The 22,239-nt window shown below is 36.4% G+C and overlaps 1 protein-coding gene across 5 annotated transcripts in view; it reads right to left on the bottom strand.

The window, feature by feature from the left end:
* The window catches only part of fbxo15 (F-box protein 15), a 36,754-nt gene extending 16,405 nt beyond the window's left edge, over positions 1-20,349 (bottom strand). The window contains exons 1-11 of one of the 5 annotated variants that reach the window (XM_041967478.1): positions 20,293-20,349; positions 19,992-20,105; positions 18,073-18,177; positions 16,102-16,329; positions 14,413-14,616; positions 14,201-14,321; positions 13,952-14,034; positions 13,194-13,339; positions 12,548-12,672; positions 11,491-11,605; positions 6,143-6,183 (exon numbers count right to left, since the gene is read on the bottom strand). In XM_041967478.1, coding sequence (XP_041823412.1) covers positions 6,143-6,183; positions 11,491-11,605; positions 12,548-12,672; positions 13,194-13,339; positions 13,952-14,034; positions 14,201-14,321; positions 14,413-14,616; positions 16,102-16,329; positions 18,073-18,177; positions 19,992-20,105; positions 20,293-20,348 — 1,338 coding nt within the window. In that variant the 5' untranslated portion in view covers position 20,349. Of the gene's footprint in view, positions 1-5,855; positions 6,184-11,135; positions 11,606-12,547; positions 12,673-13,193; positions 13,340-13,951; positions 14,035-14,200; positions 14,322-14,412; positions 14,617-16,101; positions 16,330-18,072; positions 18,178-19,991; positions 20,106-20,292 lie in introns of those variants that run through there. The other 4 variants (XM_041967477.1, XM_041967479.1, XM_041967476.1 and 1 more) reach the window with 4 other exon arrangements.
* Positions 20,350-22,239: the final 1,890 nt, after the last annotated feature.

Genomic DNA, 22,239 nt, shown 5'->3' with positions numbered 1-22,239 from the left:
GTGGAAGACCTTACTTAAGTAGTCTGTGAGGCCATTGATGTTTAAGCCCCATTTCCATCCATTCTGTTAGGGTCCCAATCTTACCAATCTGGTAAGGATATGGTTGGCTGTGGAAACACAACAAAGATCAGGATTTACCAAATCAAAGAACATCAAACCATCCTGTCCCGAGTTAGACTTCTTGGTGGAAATGGGGCTTTTGAGTCCATGACCATTGCTGAAAGCCATGATTTGCCCGAGGTCTCGTTAAAGAGACTATTGTCCATGGTTTGTTTTGTCTCATCCCAGTAGGGCTGGGCAATATGGCCTAAAAATACAGTAAAATCTCAGACTTTTTCAAACCAAATCAAATTCCAGATTTTGATCTTTTTTTTTTTTCCATCTGGATCTTTATCATTCGGGATCCACTGTGGAAATAATTCCCTGATGTTGGTTCTTAACGAGGGTTTGTGGGCTGAAGGTGTGTTCTGCATCTCGAAGAGAGCAGCATTTGTCCCTGCAGTTATATGCACAGCTAAATTCCAGGTATGAATGAAACTTAACTGAATATCTGTTATTGCTTTAAAAAAAAAAAAAAAAACATTCTGGTGCCGAGGGAGGGCTGAGCCCACTGCCAACTATGGAAGCCCAAGGAGAGTGTTTGCGGTGCATATGAAAGAGGAAAAAAAATCCACATTTTCATAAAACTAAATAATAATAAAAGGAAAATTTCATTAATCGAGTTTATCAATTAATCGCCCAGCCCTATGTCCCAGTTTGAATTAATCTACGAAAGTAAATTTTTTAATTATGTTTCTGCTTTTCATCTCCATGTCATTTGTTGCAAGCTTCTCCCAAATGTCTTGTTGGTTTGTAGAGAAGAGTTTTAACTACTTTGGAAAAATAGTGAAATTACTGTTGTGGTGCCACTTATTGTTTACTGCCATTCGAAAATATGTTCTTCCAGACTACATAGGGATTTCCTTTTCAAATAAGCATGTAACATAGTCATTATCTTTTTGGGTTTGTGTTTTCTTTTAGTTTGTTCCGGCAAAGCTCAGGTGTGCAGATGCTCCTGCATTTACTGTACCATCACCCTTATAGGATTAGTTATGGCAGTAAATGAGTCTGTCAAGTAAGGTTAGGCTTCACAACGTTCACTAAAGGCAAAAGATCCCTGAGCTGACTCATCGGCATTTTTCTTTTAATTTAAGTCAAACCTTACAGGAAATATTTACAGCCTAAAACTGAAATCAAGACACAGACAATTTGATATATATTGATTTTACATCAGCAGAAACTTAACTCTGAAGAACCTTGGAAGAGAAACGTTGCTGAAGTGTCACAAATCATACAAGGTATCCTGCTGTGCTGGAACAACTGAAATGGACCCTGGGTGTCCACAGAGAGAAATGCACTGTTGGCAAAAGCACTGGGACGTTGATGAATGTTGTCCTCTGAGTGCTAGGTAATATTCTCTGATGAGATGCAGCATGTACTCCTGCCCACAAGGTTGTAAGTATCGCAAAAAGTGATGACATAAGGGTGTGGGAGCCTGTTCAGCAAGGCCACAGGAGGAGGACTCAGTCACGAGAGTAAATGTACAAACAACTGGACTGAAAAAATATAACATTTTGTTTCTGTTTTTGTTTATTTTTGTTCCGGAGATCATTAACATTATTATCTCCTGAATACATGCTTGAAGGGTTTGGCATATTTTTATAAACTTGGACAAGTAAGTTCCCTATGTTTCTGCTTTATTTGAAAACCACAAAAATCTGACTAGCTTTGTGGGCTATGTCCACATCCATAACAATATCCTGACTACTGACCTCAATCTAAATAAGAGTGTACTCTGATTACAGTGGTTACATGAGTTGCAGACAGAAAAAAAAATCTTTTATATTTTTGTTTGCATGTTACAGAACAAAATCTAATTGGTGATCCCTAAGCAAGGTTAATGCTTGGGCCCATTCGGTGTTAATATAATCATTCTTTGAAACAGAACATTGTCTTCCGGGGTTTCTTCCCAAAGTTTGTGCTAAAGACTACGTCCTACTCCAAAAGCCCAAAATATTCTAGAACACGGTCTGTTACAATCATATCCCATCATCTTTTGCTTTTGAACACAGTGTAATAATTAGTAGCAGACAATCGACTTGGATGCTGAAGGTGTGAAACACACAGTGTGTCCATTGTGGACACTGGGCAAGTTGCCAACTCATTAGTAACATGTGGCCACAACTTAATTATCTTGTTTCCATGCACAAGTAATCCTTGGCTATTTAATAAACTATATTTTCCTCTGATGTCACCAGATGAGCTCTGCAGAAATTTGTTGAAGCGAATGTTGCCAGGTTTTATGACAAAAACAAGGAATCTTGAAAATATGCCCAAAACACAGAGGCGAACCTAATGTAGATCGTACTAGGTAACCTGGCAACTCTGCAGTCTGGAGCAAGTGCAGTGTGCGTTGCAAGAGTGGAAACTCTTGCAAGAAGAAAAAAATGTAGCAAAAAGAAACAAACAAAAAAAAAAAACGTGTACGTGTATTTACAGAAAAAGATAGCTATACCCCACATAAATTAAAAAATTTATATAGTTCATATCATCATATTGCTGTGCATATCAACGCTGCTTTTATGAGTCATTGCTGGTTTTATATTCCTTCACACAGCGTCAGGTCAATATCAGTTGGGGTATATATTGAGCATCACAAGCAAATCCCTCAAAACAGACTGATGGAAAAACAACAAAACCGATTACAAGCAAACTTTCAAGACTGCAAAAAAAACCTCATTACCCAAGTCTGAAAAAAGAAAACTAAATAAAATGACTTGCACAATACAAACAGTTTGATGAAATAATGATAAGCCCAATTTATTTTTATATTATTGAGGAAATATGCAATATATTGGTGTGTATTAAATAAAACAAAAACAGACAGATTGTGGTAAAATATCTAGAAATCAACAACGATCTTTCTGAGGATCAGGCACAAGGTGTTTCAGTGCCTTCTTGTGGTCACTCCACATTTCCTCCAATCTTTAAGGTTCCCTCTCAGCACTCAAAAGACACAAAAAATCAGACTACGGGAAATATTACACTGAAATTACTTCAGAAAGGGCTTATTTGGCAAACAGGAACATTTTATTGTTTCCTCTGTGATGAATCATGGATAAAGCTTCTAATCTCATCGCAGAGCTTTAAGAGCTACAAAGGATATTTATTGCATAACGAGTTATGCAAACACAAAAAATTATCCCTATCATCTCCAGTAATCACAAATAAACTGTTTTCCCTTTGTGTCTGTTTCTCCCCTTTATATTTTACTACAGATGCTTACAATGTACAGTAAAATAAAATGTACACATCTGATTTCTGGTTTGAGGCCGGACCATTTAGCTTACTAAGATGGGAGGTGAGTGATTATAAAGTGTGGAGACTAGAGAAGAAGTTGGGACCTAATAGAATCGGTCATAATCACACCTGCAAATGAAGATATCTCATCACACACACACAGACGTGTTTACTTCAACTAGTGCAAACAGCTTTCATTATTTAGGTATGTTGGTCATTATTTAACAATGATCACCCAGGATTGTTGTTTAAGGTAAACAACATCCATCAGTCCCCTGCGGATCGGACACATTCGGTCATGGAGTGGGTGAGGAAATAAAAGGAATCCATTTGATTAAGATGACAGTGCAATAAAGTGGGGTGCACAACACTTAACCTTTCATATTCATTCCACCTTGGTATCAAAACTTTAGGATATATTTGGACTAAAAATCCACCACCACTGAGCAATGGCTTCTTCAGTATTAGGTGTACTACATATAGTATACATATCTGCATGTGTGTTTTTTGCACAGTTCCTAAGTCCTAAAATGAGGTTGTCCAAATCTTGTCCTCGAGGGTCACTGCTCTGCAGGTTTTAGATGTTTTCGTACTCACATTATTATTAGGTCATTAACAGGCTTGTGGGAAGCTTGAGTATAAACTTTTAAATAGATCCATTCTAGTCGAATTAGCTGTGTAAGAGCAGGGAAACAGAGAAAATATGGAGGGCAGTGTCTCTCAATGGCTGGATTTGGACAAACCTGTCCTAAAACATTCTGATGGACCTCTGTTAATGTAGACCGATGCTTTTTTTCTCTGACCTCTTTGTGTAAGAGCTAATCGTCAGTGAGGTAAAGCAAATTCAGTCATAGATTAAAGTAATAGCAAAATGTCATTGCTGTAATCTCTTCTTTAAAAGCAGACCTTGGCCACACCAACAGTACATACAAAAAAATTCAGTTTTATTGTGTACTGACTGTGTTACTGTTGCAGTGAAGAAAGCTTGTAGCCTGTCTGGTACAGCAGATAAGTAAAATCTGAATGTTTAGCTTTGCTGAATTTGGAGGATTTGGCAGGTTTCAGAGGAAAAACCTATGTATCATGGCAGGCTGCCTAACATATGTCTTAATTTGCATTTGTAACAGCTGCAAGTATGTTGAAATGTTCTCTAATCCACAGTGACTGCCCTCTTTTTTATTGGGTGTCAAACACATGTGGCCTTACAGCAGAGATGTGATTAAAAGGTGATTATCTAGCACCAAACTGGCTTGTTTCAATGTGTGGGTGAGAGAATCTTTATTGGTCCCAAAGCAACATCTGAATTAACAAATGAGATGCTGGAACCAAAATTTAAATGGGAATAAATATCACTGGATTTTAATCTGTGGACATGTTATTGTTTTTTCTTCTAATGTGGAATCTTTTTATCTAATTGAAATTTAAACAGAACCATTGTCAGGATACACCAAGGAGAAGCCGGACACAAACACAAGTAAGAAGTAAACAGACTTTAATAAAGTCTCAAAGATATACACTAGAAAGCAATAGAGATACTGGATACGATTCAATAACACACAATCTGACAGTCCGGGGGTGAAGCTTATATAGGGAGATGAACAGGTGATGCTGATGGAGCTGATGAAGATTAGGATTCGTATCATGTGTGTCCAAGATGTCAGATGCTGAGGGATGATGGGTATTGTAGTGTGTGACCAGTGATCAGTACTCTGGTGACCTGGAGCGCACCCGAGAGGAGGGCGCAGGCATGACAACCATAATTTTTATATTCAGTCCAAGCCACAAGCAAATAATGCTGAACTTAATGCACATCTTCACAACAAGTCAAAAACAATTCATGGAGATCTACTGGGAATTTATCAGTGTTGGAAATCTAAGTAACAGTTCAGGGTATAATCACATTCAGTAAGGCCATGTCTTATTGACAACATGTTTGGAGGTAATTTTGTTGGGCATAAATCAAAGATATCACACCTACACATACAATACCTGTAAAAAGTTTTGCCACACGTTCCTATTGGATTGAATGTACCTTGGTCTGGTACTGTACATTCATCTATTCATGCATGTCAAAACTAAACACACAAAGTTTGTTCACCATGTTCCCATGTTCTCTGATCCTTTGCTCACCCATAATGAAGTTCTGCCTCTCTATTTTTATCTTTGCATCTGTCTTGCTTTCCTTCTTAATAAAGGTTCAGATCAATACTTTGCCTCGGGCACAGACCTTTGCACTGAAGCCAATTGTTCCAGGAATTCTAACAGCAGAGCCTAGACTGTTTTCTGTGAAACCTGTCTGGTTTTTGCAACCAAGAAAAAGTGCTGCATTTAACAGTTTGATTTAGGTTAGAAAATATGTTTACTTTGCTTAATGTCACAGTTTGTCATGGATACACAATGCCCACAATAAAATCAAGCCAGTCTCAGATTACAGCTACATCAGTGTAAGTTGGCTATTGTAATTTTTAACACTAATCTTTAAGTTTTCTCCTTAAAAAATATGGTGTTTGCATGACCTCAATAAAAAACATTTAGCATGCATGAATTAGTGAGCTATGCTAAGCTGAGGTGACTGCTTGTGATAGCTTTGTTTTTACCTCATAGACATGGAAATGGCACCAATCTTGTTATTCAAGTTGATAGAAGTAACTCAGCAACCAATTAAATAAGCATTAAACCCAGACCCTTTTTTTTTATCTCTAGCGTGCTATATGGATGAGCAGGTGACCTTTATTTAACCTGCAATCAGCAGCAAGGTAAAAAAAATAAATAAAATAAATAAAAAAAGTTGGACTGTACTTACCTACCAAGCTTGCTCTGAGACCAGACAGGCCCAGGATGTTACTGTGAGGATAAAACAAACTAGTGAACCATTAAATTGCAGAAAGTGCTTCTACAGTGTTCTGGGTAATGTGCTGACTCATGCCATCTCTCTCTCTCTCTGGCAGACAGTTTAACTTGTGAGCAAAAGTGAGATGAAAACAGACAACAGAGGCTTATTTGTTTTTGATTATTAGAAAAAGTATCAAGCTGTCATTAGTGTTATACAATGTGAACACATTACTGAAATGTGGTGACAAACAAGGAGGCAATATACTTCAATTCTAACAATTTATCCTCTTATACAACAGAGTGAAAATGCCTAATATGCATTATATATTATGTTCTAGTGTATCAAAGGTAATCTAATTTAACTCTTTGATAGATGCTTATGTGAAAGACACAATAGTTTTGTTGCTGATGACAGGTATTATGTGTAATTTGAATAAGCTGAAAATGCAGCATCTCTGAAACAGCTAAATATAGAAGGAAAGTGATGTTAAATGTCTGTATACGAGTAAAGAACTGACTCCTAAATAAGGTACAGTAATATGTACATGAAAGAAGTGGCAGTTGATCATTATTAACTGTACTTATACAGGATCATTACATTTGGTCTAATGTATACTGTCTATGCAAACAGATGCTACTCTAGATTGTTCTTCCCACTATGTGCATCCAGCTCGGATGCATAAATGAAGGCTGCATTCCACTTCTGCACCCCTGCTTGCCTGTTGGCTGCAGAATATGCTCAAAAACAGAATTTATCAAAGTGGAATGCAGCCTATATAAATCCACCTGTGATTGTTTTGTTCAATAAATTTTAAAAAATGCCTTGAAAATGAACTATCACCTACTATTAATTCCAGTCCTATGACTCTTAAGAGATACTGTGGACATGTTGATATTGCAATGATTTTTATATTTATGTTATATTGTGCAGCCTTAAAGATAGGTTATGCTGTAGAAGTCAGAGTTCTCTAACAAAGCATTATGTAGAACATTACCTTTCATCTGCTGACTTGCCATTCTTCCACAGTGCATTGTGGGTTAGGGTTTCAGTGCATCCCACTATTAATATAACATAAAGAAAATGTGATTGATTTGACCAGACATAGATTCTTAGGATCTATGTTCCAGTTTTTAACTCTCTGACCAAAGTCTTTTTTCCAAATGCACAGCACCTCACAAAGCAGACTGTGGTGTGGTGTGTGTACTGATGCCTTTCTTTTATAGCCACCACTGCAGTTTAAGAAGTTTCTGCAACAACAGCTCTTCTTTGGCACTGGACCACATAGACTTTACACATCAGTTAATTTAAATGAAGTCCAGGTACAGTATAGCTTTACAAGGTCATTTAATTGGACTACTGTGCTTGTCCTAGTATACAGGCATGAGGAAAATCAGTTTATTAACTGAAGTATGTCCAACTCTGCAACAATAGGTGGCAAATCCACCTGTACTGGGTTTTTTTTCCAGTGGACCTTTGACATTAAGACCAAAACACATTTTTTATTAATGTTGTGTAGACTTACTAAGCAGAGCTAAGGAGTCCATAACCTCACCAATGGCTCACCAGTTGTACTCTTTTGAATGTTTGGTAGAAAAATTATTTCATTCATGGAAGATCCAAAATGCCTGCTGTTTTAAGTTTTCTCTGACCCAGACGTTTAAATAAGAAAATCTGGGCTTTGTCATAATCGCTCAGATTCTTGTGCTTGCCCATTTTTCCTACTTCCAACATGTAAATTTCAAGGACCAACTTTACATGTTCTGATCTCATCTTTCACAGGTACCTTTATGACAAGACAATTACTGATGTTAACTCTATATTTCTGTGATTTAATCAAAGGGCTGATTAGTGTAAATGGATATCTCCACAAGCTGCACCATTTACAGAGAAGAATAAAGAGGAACCAACTGGGTGTCGTGTGATTTTCCACAAAGCTGTCTTTGCTATGCATCATTCCTTCTTTGCAGGGATCAAAAGAGTGTCAGAAATATAGATAAAAGAAGAAAAAGAAAAGATAACAGCTAGAACTGGAACTAAAATCTAATTGGAAGGGTTCACATTTAGTGTTGTACATGCATGGCCATCTGTTAACTTGTGATATCTACGCATCACTTTTTGCTTGATTACGGGGCCGCTAATGGGACATTTTTGGCAAGGATATTTTAGGCTGTTGTCTCTGAGGCTGTTCTGATCATTATATGCATAATTAACTTCCCTGGCATCACATACTAACCCAACGAGGTAATAAATATGTTATATTGGAGATTAGGGATGGTGAGGACATGGAGCTCATGCATCTGGCAGAGGAATATGATCACCTCTGAGAACAGAAGATAGAAAATGAGCTATAATATTTTCCTCCAGTGTTTGTTTTAAGACAGGATTGTCAGTTAAGACTGTCGTTCTTGGTAAGATAAAAATAAAAAGGACATATATGGGGGCAAACACATTATCAGTCCCTCTCCTGGTGATTTTCATCAGTTGACTGTTTTTCTCCTATGAAAGGGCTAAATGAGAGCTGTGTCAGTGGTTTATAGGGATGCATAGTTTGTGCCCAGCTGGTCACTCACAAGGGACAGAATTAAAAGCTAAAAATGGAAGCAATTTTCTTCCAAGATTAGCTTCTGAGGAAACAAAGAAAGATGGGTTTAATGAAGCTTTGTGTCACTACAGTTATTAATTTAGAAGTTAGCATCTATTTTTTTTTTTATTATTATTTGGTGTTAAAGTCTTTTAACTTCTGATTAACTTGCAGACTTGTACAGTAATTACTTTGCAAACTGAATAAATAATAAGACCAGAAAAGAACTAATTCTCTGTTTTGTGTTGGGATAGTCAAAGAAAATAAATTAGTGTTGTACTGATAAAGAGATTTAAATAAGCTATGTACTGTATATTTCTCTGGAGCTGTTGCTGAACTGACTTTAGCACTGAACGAATGAAAACACTGCTGTTCAAAGTCTCACATTGTTTACTAAAGAGAGACATCTACTGGAGAACAGGCTAAAATAAACCATATTAAAATGAATGTAAATTGCATGCTTGTGTGGGTATTTATAATTCTAATTTTACATGAAAACAAGTCAGCGTAAGGAGGCGTGTTATTGCTTTCCTCACAGCCATACACATCGTTCTCTCTGACATGGCTCGATGACACCTATTTCTTAGGGCTTTTAAGATGACTGAATAAGAGATGTACATGCTTGCCAGTCCATTACCAATGCATATTACTCATGGCTCCTGGTTTTTGCATATAAAATGAAGAAATGAAGGATTGGTTCTTTATAACAGATGATGTGACGGCACTCAGTGGGATGAAGGTCACTGTGATGGAAATGTGCTGTTACACACAAAACCTGAAAACCATTAATGGTGGGTATTATTAACTCCAAATCTGGGTAATGTCATATAATCTGTCAGTGTATATCCCTTTAATGTCAGAAATCTCTTATATATCTGTATGACTCTATGGTCTTTATGTTCGGTCATTCTGCCACAGCAAGGACTACCCCAATTCCAAAAAGTTGGAACAAAGCAATCTCCAAAAAGTTTGAATCAAGAGAGCAATAGGCAGGAAAACCAAGTGAAACTTAAACAGCTAATTAGGGCTGACTGGCAAAAAAAAGATCACCTTAGGAGGGCAAAGCCTCTCAGAAGTAAGAAGTTTCAACATTAGTTCATGAAATTTGAAAATAATTGTATTCTGTTTTATCTATATTTTTACTTGGTGTCCCAAAAGGTTGGGGGGGGGGGGTTAATAAAGTTCAGCAATTGATACAGATGAAAAGTAAAACACCTCTTGAAAGAAAAAAAAAGTGACAAGAAGAAGTCCTTAAGATTCAGAGTGAGTTTTAATTCTCCATTAGTTGTGATACAGATGATGTGACAAAAAAAAAACAGTTGCCCATCTTTCCCCCCTGGCTTATTTCCACAAATAATTTAGGGGTCTGCTGCCAAAGATGTTGGTGATGTGTTTTGAAACAGAAGCAGCTTTTCAAGGTGATGATGACCCTCTCTGTGAAAAGGAAGAGTAGCCTCTGAAATCCTATTATCCAGAAGCCTGCCTTATTTCATTGCCATCAGCGATGCTGCTCCATCAGCAGCATGGCAACAATTTCCAACAACTGCCTTCACACTAATTCTGCTGCCATGGCCAGACTTGCCTAAGGTGGGGACAACAAGCTCCATTTTCATCTAAAAGGGATTGCTTGATTTGTGCAAAATGCACAAGGTAAAAAAAATGCCTCCTATACACACATAAAAAGCACGTCTTAATTCTGCTTCAGTTTTGTAAAACGATGCAAATAAATAGATGAAACTGTTAAGTGCTGACATTTGCTTTTATTAGTATACATTACCTAAACAACAAAAGAAATAAAATAAAAAAAATAGCAGCAAAAATAAAAAATAAAAAAACTACTAATCATGGAAATTACAGTTATGTGGATATCTGAGTAAAGAAGGACTTACTAAGTGATGAAAGTGGGTTGGCAAGACAATTTTAAGAAAGCATCAGAGGCAGATGCACGTTTGCAGTAACTTATCCCTATTCCAGTTTTTTTTTTACAAACATGAATGCAGATCAAATGTATCAGAAAAAGTAATAAAAAAACATAAAAAAAAGTTTCAGCTTCTGTATTTTGGGAAAATATTCAAACAAAGTTGTCTCTGACTCAATGTCAGAGTTGAAAAATAACATTTGAAGCTATCTGGCTGAATCCCATCCTAACACTATTTTCTGTTACATGTGAAAAGGTGATCCAACTACCAACAAAAATGATGGAGATCCACATCTGGATCTGTTTTTTAATGCAATGGAAGGTTGTGTTTAACATTTGGCAAGATTACTTAATAATGGACGGAGTTGTGATTTTAGAAGTTGATCCTATAGCTGAAGTGTAGAAACATTACCTTAATTCAGAATTTGGGATCTGAACAAAAGACAACCTCAGAACAAACTTACATGTGACAACAACTTTGTGTTCTTTATATTCAGTATATCAACAGGTTAAACAGCTCAGGACAGAATAATAACAAGGCCAGCAGGTTTTGATCTATAGACATTGCATTGTGGGTGACCCAGCCTTTCAGTTGTCCACCCTGTGGTGAAAAACCTGAAAGCTTAAATGCTTCTGGTGGACATTTCATTGTAAAGATTTACCCTGATCAGTAATTTCTACAAAAATATGTGTTGACAGCACAAACGCTCAAATAGAGAACTAAACTGATTAGGATAAACTGCTTGTGCTCCTCCATCCATACAAGCTGTATTTTCACCTGAATGTCTGAGTCCTGGTAGAAGATCAGGAAATGCTCACCGTAGTAGTCATAAGAAACAGGCGACTTTTCCGGCTTCATAACAACAGGACAACTGACACACCTGAAGGGTTTCCTGAATTCATCCAACAGAGTCAGACTCATGATGCAGCAGTTCTGGTGAGGAATCAGAGAAGAAACCTGCATCAGTATAGATTATTACTTTTTTGCTTGTACAATACAGGGAAAAAATCAAAAAATTTTTCTCTATCACACAAGCAGACATTCACAACTGATGCAAAGCCTCCCATGGCTCTTTACCCTAATTATAATCATTAAACTGCATGTTTAACACTGATCATTCACATAACCCTAACCACACCTAATTCTAACCCCTAAAACCAAGTTTTAACCCTCAAAATAGGCATTTTGGACCTGAGAACTGCACTTTGGTCCTCATACTTACAGGAAGTGCCCACAATGTGCTATGCTGCATGATGATTTAAAAATAAACATACACAGAGCTACATTATGAATAAATTACTATTCACAACTACTTTGAAAATAACTTGTGTATATCAGTTAATATATATATATATATATATATATATATATATATATATATATATATATATATATATATATATATATAAAATAACCACATTCCCTTTCCTTCCACCTCTCAGATGACTGCCTCCATTATAGTTGGTATCATATGTCTTCTCTGTTGCTTTAATTTACATGTCCAATAAGCTGTGCTGCAAAAAATGTTGTCATATCCAAATGATAAATGAATAGAACTTGTATATCCATGAATGGCTAAATATAGGAATAGTAATCAGCCTCATGCACATAAAAAAATTGCATGCACACACTTTTGCCTTTGTGAATACTCACGTTTTTGGTGTGAGTGTACTCCTAAAATCTGTGTTTGTGCCATTTAAACTATCAGTACACAAACAGTATGTTCTGCGTAGTGCAGACATGAAGACGTTGTATGGGTCTTGCTATGATTTTAATGTAAAATTAACTGTTAGAAACACACTTTAAGGGGCTTTGGGGATGCATTTTCTTCTTCTGCAGGGCAATAGTAGGACAGTTACAAGCACATGCCATTACCTCTATGGCTCCCTGCAGGGCCTCACATCGCCAGGGCAGGCTGACTCTGCCTGTCAGAGGGGTGTGCTGTGACCGGTTTGTCCTGCTAATGGCAGTTAACTGGATCAGTCCATCAGAGATCTGAGCTGCTCAAAGAAAACAACAGTTAAGCCTGTTTTATAAGCTAACATAAGTAAATACAGCAAAATACTGCTATAAGAGATTATTTAAAATTTCAATAAGTCTGGATTTTCTGTAAGTGAAGTACAAGGCAGATAAATATTATTAAGACTGTGCTAAGGAGGGTAGCATGCCACATAGGGAAATAATTAGGAAAAAGAAAAGTTAAGTATTAATAAAATGATAAATATGAGTAACATCAGTGTAGTTGTTCAAATTTCCCAGTATGTATGCAGACTGTGCACTCCCTAAATTTATAATATGATGACAGTTTTCTAGAAGCTTCACGGGCCTGACAGAAAGAGGAAAAAAAATTGAAATCCCTTTGCTTTGGTGTTATATTCATAAATTTTCAGTATGAGAGACAAAAAGAAATGAGGGCAAATGAATTCTTGACATTTCTCCACCTGATCTTTATTCATGCAAAAGTTACTATACATGTAAATGATCCAATGTGACTTTGTGAGTATACGCATAAATAGATTACCTCTGGGGCAGGAGAGGTTGGAAAAGCTTCCAGACATAAGCTCGCATACAGTGTCGTGGAGAACAATGTGTAGTTTGTAACCATGGAGACCATACTCTGGGTCTATATCATCGAAAGGGGGTTTGACGACAGGCTCCTCATAAGGCCTGGATAAAAAAATAAATAAATAAATTGAGAGAATATTATGAAAAATATATTGCATTACAAAGCCATTTCAGAGGTTTATTTACTTTTGTGGATCCAATCATAGATGCTGTAACACTGCTGTGATCTCATAAGACACCAGTAGAGGGGGGTACATACACACTATGTTGAAGTGTAAGCTTCATAACTCTGAATGGTGTGTGTGTGACAGTGCTTTTTTATTTCTTTTTGTGTGATCAGTGCTGCACATTCAACCCCACACAGCACCCTTAGTAGTAAATATCAAATAACCTGGATTAGATCTTCTCAGATGGATTTGACAAATCAAACAATGTATCTTTACATATTTATATATATATATATATATATATATATATATATATATATATATATTCACATATAGAGGTTCCTACATTTATAAAATCATCAATAAATGTAAGATCATTCCTTTTTTCCTGCCGCTGCAGTGCGTCATAGATGTGTCACATCAGGAGCATCACATGGATTCTTTCAATCATTGAATTCTTTGAATATGAGCCATAACCAAGTGATGTTGACACAATTAACACCATTTAAGATTGTGAGATTTAAGATTGCTCTACACTGCAACTTACCAAATACAACACCCCTGAATGCTTCTCTCCACCAGTCTGTGAAAGTGCAGGGTGAACATGATGAAGGCAACAGAGGATTGGTCCTGCAAAAAAGACACATCACTTAAATTTCTTTTAGTTTTTTTTTTTTTTTTTTTTTGGCTGAATCGGTCACTTTGACATGAATAGGCACACGTCACACTGCTTCAGCTACAAAAAAGCTAATGAATATTAATGGAGAAATGGCATGGCTGCCTGTGAATTAATTACCCTCCAGACACCAATGATGATTCTAGGCTGTAACAGCTTCAGTTGCACCAGTCTGTCCTGGCCAATGACCTGTGCTCTTACAGTTAGAGGAGGCATGTCCACCTTTGCCATGAGGGACCTCCTGCCAAGGTGAGACAAAGTGAAGGATACATTTGGTTTCAGAGAGAGATGAGGAGAGAGAGACGGGTGAATTGGAGTCTGACTGTCTTTACTTGTTTAGGCCGGGAAACCTGAGGGCATTCCTCTGGACACCGTGGAGTTGAAGGGTAGAAATCTGCTCGTAGTCAGGCAAGTAGCCTCCACCGCACCAGCACAATGTCAGAGAAGTCTCGAAGAACTGGGACCAGCTCAGCTCCAAAGTACTCTCATGTCCTGACTTATCAGTGATTGTCAGTTCCCAGGTGACACACCAGTTTCTAGAGGAAGATAACACAATGCTGAAGTAAAGCAAACAGAATTTTACAGGATGGGGTGAGAGCACAGCTTCCATTTCCAACAAACAACACTGAGATTAACAGGTTTTCTTCCTTATTGAGCAGGAAAACCTAAGTTTATGTTCTCAAGAGGAAAAAACTTGAACCATCTATCAATCCAATTCAATGCAGTTCAAATAACTGGGCAGTATTTTACAAAACTGCTTTTAAAATGAGTAGAATTATTAAGTTAATAGCTTTAACATTTTTTTGTCAGCAATAGGAAGTAGCACAACTCCTTTAAGGCTGTTCTCGCTAATGAAATTATATGCAATGGATGACATGAAACTGCAGCTGTTGTGATAAATCTCTTGATCCAGTTCTGTCGAAACTGTGATTCACGGCTGCTCCTACTGTGACGCAGCCAATATCTCGCCTAGGCACCATCCAATATCAATTAAGTGGAGGAACAAAGCTAAAAATTGGAGCAGCCCAGGAGGCCCCAGATGACCTAAGGGATTTTCACTCTGTACTGTCTGTATTTGTGATGTCTTGTGATTATTACCAAGGTAAATCGCATGCTTCTCAGTGTCTCTAACAGACAAATCCCTATGGGGATTTGTCTCAGCTGGTGGTAGGAGAGAGGGAAGAGGAGGTGTGACTGCATGCATCTGTGTCTGTGTGTGTTGGGGACAACGGGTTGGGGGGCTTAGTAATTTATTTCAACAATTCAGACTGCCTCTGCAAGGAACACAATTATTTCTACTTCCCTTCTGTAGCACAGCGACTGCTACAGAACTCAAAATTGAGTGCTGCACAGCCTCTAATCAGAGGTTATAAAAACACAGCAGAAACCACAGTGGAGGTGGTGAAGGAGCTTTCCCTCTGCGTGCTGGCATCCCCTAGAGCACACATCGCATTCAGACACAGACCTCCTTTCTCACCTTTAATAAGACAGTGACAGTGTCATTAAGCGCAATATGAAGAAAGAAAGAAAAAAAACATGCTTTGTTTTTGATTGCAAGCAGCTTGTCTCCTGTCTCTGCCCTTGAATTTTCCCCATAGCAGGGGTAGATCTCAAAAGTTTGACTCTTTTCTAACAGTGTAGGAATGTATAACAGAGCTGCTGCAAGCTGAGAGGGAACAAAGGAGCATAATAAAAAGATAAATTTCATAAGTTTATGCCAGGGTATATGCAGTCTGATCAGCAGACTGAACTACAACTGAAATAAGGTGAAGTAGTATAAAGACAACAAGGGTTCCCAGAGAAATAGTGAAACATCTTTTAGCACCTAAGTGGATGATAATCTTAAATGCTTGAAACAACTCAATTAGCAAACCTCTCAAGAAACGCTTGTTGTGCTACTAAAGTGTCAAGTAAGTGAAATAAAGTGGGGCTGGTACACTGAGCAAACAACACACCTCTAATACTCCATCTAAACTGCTGTTCAAAGGCACCTCTTTTTTTTTTTTTGTCTCTTACTGCACCTGAGAACCTGCTTGGTTTGGCTAGGCAGACCAGTGTGACAGCTGATGCTTCCTAGAAGTCGTTTCCACTTTGTGTCCCGGGCCACTACAGTCGTGAGGTAGCACCACTTCCAATGGCCAGCAGCTTGGTCCTGTTCCTCCATCTTCAGCACCACGTCATCCATGTCGCTAGTTTTCTGCTTTTTGTTCTTGCCGAACTCAGCCATATATCTCTTCATCCAAAGAGCACTGCATTGATGGTATTGGAAGGCACAGAAAATTGACAAATTTTGGTTAGTTAAAACACCAGAAAAGGTTATTTAAGCGATATGAATGGATTGTGTTGCATGAATCTCCTTTGCTAATTTAAGATGCAAACAATTCTTTGACTTGCTCTTGAGTGGATTTGCTCTTAAATTACACTTTAAAGAAATTGAAGTACATTAAAGGACTGTTCAGGAAATGCTGTTTTCTGTCTGGCTTGATAGAGGCAGACAAACATTCTTTAAGAGGACATTTTTTAGATCAATTAATCTGTCAACTGACAGAACATTGATTAACAACTATTTTGATTTCATACTGAAGTGCTTTTAAAGCCAAGGATTAATTAAGCATGAATATTTTGTTTGTTTAGTCCTTGTTAACAGTAAATAGGAGAAGCATTACATTTAACCAAAATGTTTAAGCTGAACTATTGCAATGATCTTGGAAAATGCCTCAGACTTTAAGGGACAGACCAGCCCTTTACATAAGGGAACTAGTACATGCACGAGATTTTAATGGGTTTAAACTAATTAGCAAAAATAAAGTCTATCTGTTGTGCTGCTATCTGGTAAAATCAGCTCCTGTATTTATTTCTGAAGTTTTTAATGTTTGCTTTAATTGTTAGTGTTACGGCCCAAGGCCTGTTCGCCTGTTGCAGATTCTGCAAACACTGCTGTGCAGGAGCAACTCGAGGATTAGCTGCTGCTCCACAACAAGTCCCCTTCCTCCGATGAACTGGACGCTTGCTCTCCCGGACACATCCAGAATGGCAATCCGGAAGGACTCCGCGCCCATAAAAGCTGTGCAGAACCCATCTGTCAGCGCGGCTGAGTTGTTTTGTGACACACAGTGCGCCAGGGTTTGCTTTGTTCTTGTTTAGTAGAAAAACATTGGATGGCAAACCTTTAGAAATTTAGGTTTGATTGTGCTGAGTTTTCAGATCGATTTCGGTTTTGGTGAAGAGACTCTCATTTAATTTGTTTGAACCGCTTTTGTTTTAGCTGGTTCTTGTTTGAGTTTAGTGGCATTTGTGTAAAGTAATTTGACAGTTGACGCATCTCATTAGGAGTCGCTTTTTGAGTTGTTTAACGTGTTCTTTTTTTGTTTTGTTTTTGTTGTTTGTTTCTCTATTGTACCATCCCAGAATTTATCTGGTGGACTTTTGTTTTTCTTTATTTGTAGATCTATTGTAGTTAACCTTATACCTGAGAAAAGACATATTTTGTTTGACATATGCCGGGTTTTCTTCCCTGTTTTTTTTTATAGGAACCTATTTCTGTTATCTTTAAAGATCCCGATGTGTTTTGAGAATATCTTTGTATTTTGTTTTGTTTGATTGGTTTAGGAATAAACTTGTTGTTCCTTTTGCAAAACGCCGGATTTTGTTCCTTTGTTACCTTTACCTGGTCCCTAGCCAAGGGCAAACGTAACAGTTAGTCTGACAAAAAAGTCAATACAACTGTCATCTTGAATTACTGTAACCATATCTCAGTAAACTAACATTTTAAACAAAAAATAATTAACAAAGAAAAATAAAACAAAATAAAATAAAAATTGTGTGCAGAATTATAGTATTGGATATATTTTTTAAATTAATTTCCCCCTAAGGGTTAAAAATTGCATGAAACATTCTTACTTATGTTCTTTTGTTGCTGGCTTAGATGAACATACTCATGTATTTAATATATAGTTTTCACTGAATACAAACAAGCCCTGTATGATACTTACTTATCGTTTCCAAGCTGATAGAAGAGCTTATTGATTTGACTGACGCTGAAAAGTGCAGAAGCATCCAGGTATGATAGAATCTTAATCAGAATCTCATGTGGCAGGCTACAAAAAAGATAATCCAGTATCAGCACAAGGAAGTGACACCAACGTTTGCAGTTTGCAGGACATGCGACAAATAAATATGAATTTATCATCCTAATTAAAAAATATTGTCCATATCTGTTAATGAGAAATATTGATCAGGCCTATCATATTGCACCTGTCTGAGTTGGTGATGCAACGCTGGCCAATTAAAGTATTTGAGTGAATAATATATTCATGTTTTAACTTTCTGTCTGAGCAGCTAATGACATGTCACTGCATATCAAATACCAGATTACTTTAAGGTTGTTAAATCGCATGAATAAATCATACTTGTCTGTGTTCAAACAAGTGAAGTGACACAATGTTAGCTTAAAATTCATATTAATCAACAAGTTACTACTACTACTACTACTACTACTACAACTACGACTACTACTACTACTACAACTACGACTAGTAATACTACTACTACTACTACTACTACTAATAATAATAATAATAATAATAATAATAACATTAACAAAATACACAGAATGCATCTCAGCTAAAGTTAAACTGATCAGAATCAATAATTCACTGTAACAAGCTAGCATTTGGATATTTCCTTGACTATATATACACTAGTATAAGTTAAAAAGAACAACACTAACTTAGATATGTCAGTGTTTTTTTTTTTTTTCTTTCTTCTTTTTAGGTTTCTCTGACAGTTGGTTTATTTAACAGAACATATTTAAAAAAAAGAAAAGATCTTCAAAACTTATGTTAATATAACCTCATCTGGGATTCTGTGTAAAATAAAAAAAAAAATAAAAACAGATTGATCACCAAATCTCACAAATATTAAATTCATAATGGCACACAAAAGACAAATCAAATGTTGAAAGTGAGGCATTTTGCTAATTTAATAAAATATCATCTTTAATTTGATGGAAGGAAAACATCTTACATCTTACACCAATAGCTGGGTCAACAAAAGCTTAAAATCTGAAAAAAAAAGAGCTAAAGGAAAGTTTTGAAACTAAAAAAGTAAACTGGAAGCAGGTTCAGCACACAACTGTATGAAAAGAGCACCTTAGAGAGGCAAAGCATCTTAGAAAGCGTGATTCATTCATCTGCAAAAATGTAATGCTGGCCAGATGTGTTGATGCTATTAAATCTATGATAAGCTTATATTTTTCAAGAAATAGTCAGATGTCACATTTAAGATTTTGCTATGTTTTCTATGTTCTATTCTTAGTACATTTTTTTTTATAAAATGAGCAAATCGTTGCATTTTGTTTCCATTTTTCACACCAGCTCACTATTCTGATCCTTTAATCAACACTTTGTATTAGCATTAAAGTCATGTGCATACATAATTAGATATTTTCCACATGTTGCTTTCGCAAAGGTATGATTAGTGTTAAAAAAAAAAGACAGAAAACAGCAAAAAAGACAGAAAATCACCTAGACTACCATGTTCAAACACTGACTTTCTGCAATCAGCAGAAGTAATAACTTTGCTTTAACATAACTATTGGGAATTATAAATAAAATAACCCTGTTTAGATTAAATAAATACTGTTAAATAAGCAGTCTCCTCAGAATAGCAGTGTTTGAACTACTATTCCATGGCAGCAAATTGCTGACTACATTCAATGGGAAAGTCTCAAACACCTCATTGCAGTGATTTTTAATTAAGGTAGTTGTGTTTTACTTATATAAATCTCGGCAGTTACAGGGCTATATAGTCTTGATTTGCCAGTTTCTGAACCGTCTGCTTCAAGAGCAGAATAACACAAGTTTTCTTGCTTTTTTTTTTTTTTTTTTAGGGGCTTGTTCTGACAGATTACCTTTCCATGAAGTTGTGAGTGGACGCTGGAGATGATTTGTCAGCTCTTTTGCTTGTCCTCACTGCCCGCAATCTGGAAACAGCTGCTTTCGAAGCCGCCATTTGTTTCACTGCGCTTGACGTGTTTGTCAAAGATACAAGAGAATTTATAGGCAGCCTGGAAGGAGGTCATGAAACGTTCAAAGTCACGTTTCTTTGGCGTTTCTTTGCTAACAGGCCTTTGAGATTAACGTTGGGAAAACGGACACTGCAAAAGCCAATGTAGAAACTTAGTAATTCAGATAAATATAGAGAGTTTCTACTTTTTATTCAAAGTCATCTCTACCGGAGTGAATGATTGCCCGCGTCTAGTCGCCATGGTGACGTCCGTTGAAGTTCTTTGCCCGAGCAGAAACATAACTTCCGGTAAGCAAACGCACCTTCAAATTGTATTTTCCTACACACAGTGTGAATTTGCAGTCTTTGACATTACCTAAAATAATAAATAAGTAACTAAGTAGTAGGTAATGAAGGTAAGTTACATGGCTGAATAATACGATTAAGGCCATTCACAATGATACTTTCTGAAAGGTTTACAATTACAATCCCTTACAGTCAGTAAATAACATTTTCTTTAATAACTCTGAGGACTTGGTCTTGACTTTACATTTGCCAATAAAATTCATGTTATGTAGATAGAAATAACAAAGACTAAATCATACAAGCACACAATAGAAATTAATATGAAAATAAGACATCTTGTAATAACTTATGATTAACTGGCAATCAGTGAGGAATATGACTGGATAGAAAAGTGCATCCCTGAGAAGTTCCCCTCATATGTCTTTCTTTTGGGGGGAAAAGTAAATACACGGCATCACTGTAATGTATTTAAAAATATAGGTCACTGAGTTTTAACAAGTTGATAAAGTTTTCATATCTAAAATTACTTCTTGTCAGTGAAATGATTTTAAAATTTAGAAGCATGGGAAATATAGCAAGGAGTGTCACTCATGAAGACTGCAAATCAGCTAGTCCTACAGACTTGGTTACATATTTTAGTACCGTTGTTTTGACGTATTGTCCTTGATAAATACATTTTCAATGAATTAACAAATAAATAAGGTGAATATTTTTTAAACTTTTAGATGACTTTAAGATGAGTCTGGGTTCACACCTCTGGGAAAGGCTGTAGTTTAATTTAAGTTTATATCTCATCAAGAAGTATAATTAATTTTATGCTAAACTTATTTAATTTGTTTGAGCATCATATTTGCCACAGAATCAAGCTGGAGCAATAACATTCATTCCAAATATATTTCAATACTAGCTAAGTGTTTCTTTGCTCTATCTTTTGAAATCAGTTCATTTTATGGTTAAGTATTCAAAGTGTTCTTTAAATATATATTTTATTTAAACATCAAGTTTACACAAATAGGTCATAACTGACTCGTTTATTTAAATGTGATTTAAGATCAAATTACTTAATAATAAGTTGTTCCAAATAATTACTTTAGCAATGAGTTGGGCCAAACACTAATACATTTAATATTTGCAACATTTAGCTGTTATTTGTAGGAAAATTGGATTCCCAGACTCAGCGGCTCATTTTGGGCCCATGTTGTGCATCAGAACACGAAAGCAAAGGGTTAAAAAAACAAAGGAAAAAAATATTTTTACACAGAACACATGATGCAAGGCAGTAAAACATCTCTGTCACAATTTTTTGTGTTGCTGGAATTCATTTCAAAATGAGAATAAAGTTGTTTGTTGCATTTCATATGCTTTGTACATTTTTTTCAATAAAATACAGTCTTAAAATTTATTTGGTTTTATTTAGATTTTTTTAATTTGTGTATTTATTTTACACAAAGGATGTTCTGTACTTGAGCATTTTGACATTTAACATTTTCCACCTGTTTTATTCCAATTTCAACCATAATTCTGACTGAAACATAAAAATTTCAGCAGCCTAACTAACTTAAAGGAAGCTGCTTTCATTCTACCATTAAACTGAATAACAGAATCCAGCCTGGAAAATGTGAGAGCAACTATTCACACAAACTAATACCTGTTACACGAAAGCCTGCAGTATTTTCTCTCTGGGTTACCAATATAACGCCTCATCAGGGTATTAGCCCAAAACTAGCAGGGGAGGAACAAGCAAGATTGATGCCATTTGTCTCCTCACACATGCTAAGATAGAGGTCACGTCTTACTGATGTAAGACAAGACAGACATCACGCACTCTGTCTATCTCTTTCTTCCTC

This window comes from Melanotaenia boesemani, chromosome 18, assembly GCF_017639745.1.
Source record: "Melanotaenia boesemani isolate fMelBoe1 chromosome 18, fMelBoe1.pri, whole genome shotgun sequence".
NCBI classification, from domain to species: domain Eukaryota; kingdom Metazoa; phylum Chordata; class Actinopteri; order Atheriniformes; family Melanotaeniidae; genus Melanotaenia; species Melanotaenia boesemani.
The sequence above is the reverse complement of the archived record's forward strand: the minus strand, read 5'-3'. Positions and strand labels throughout refer to the sequence as shown.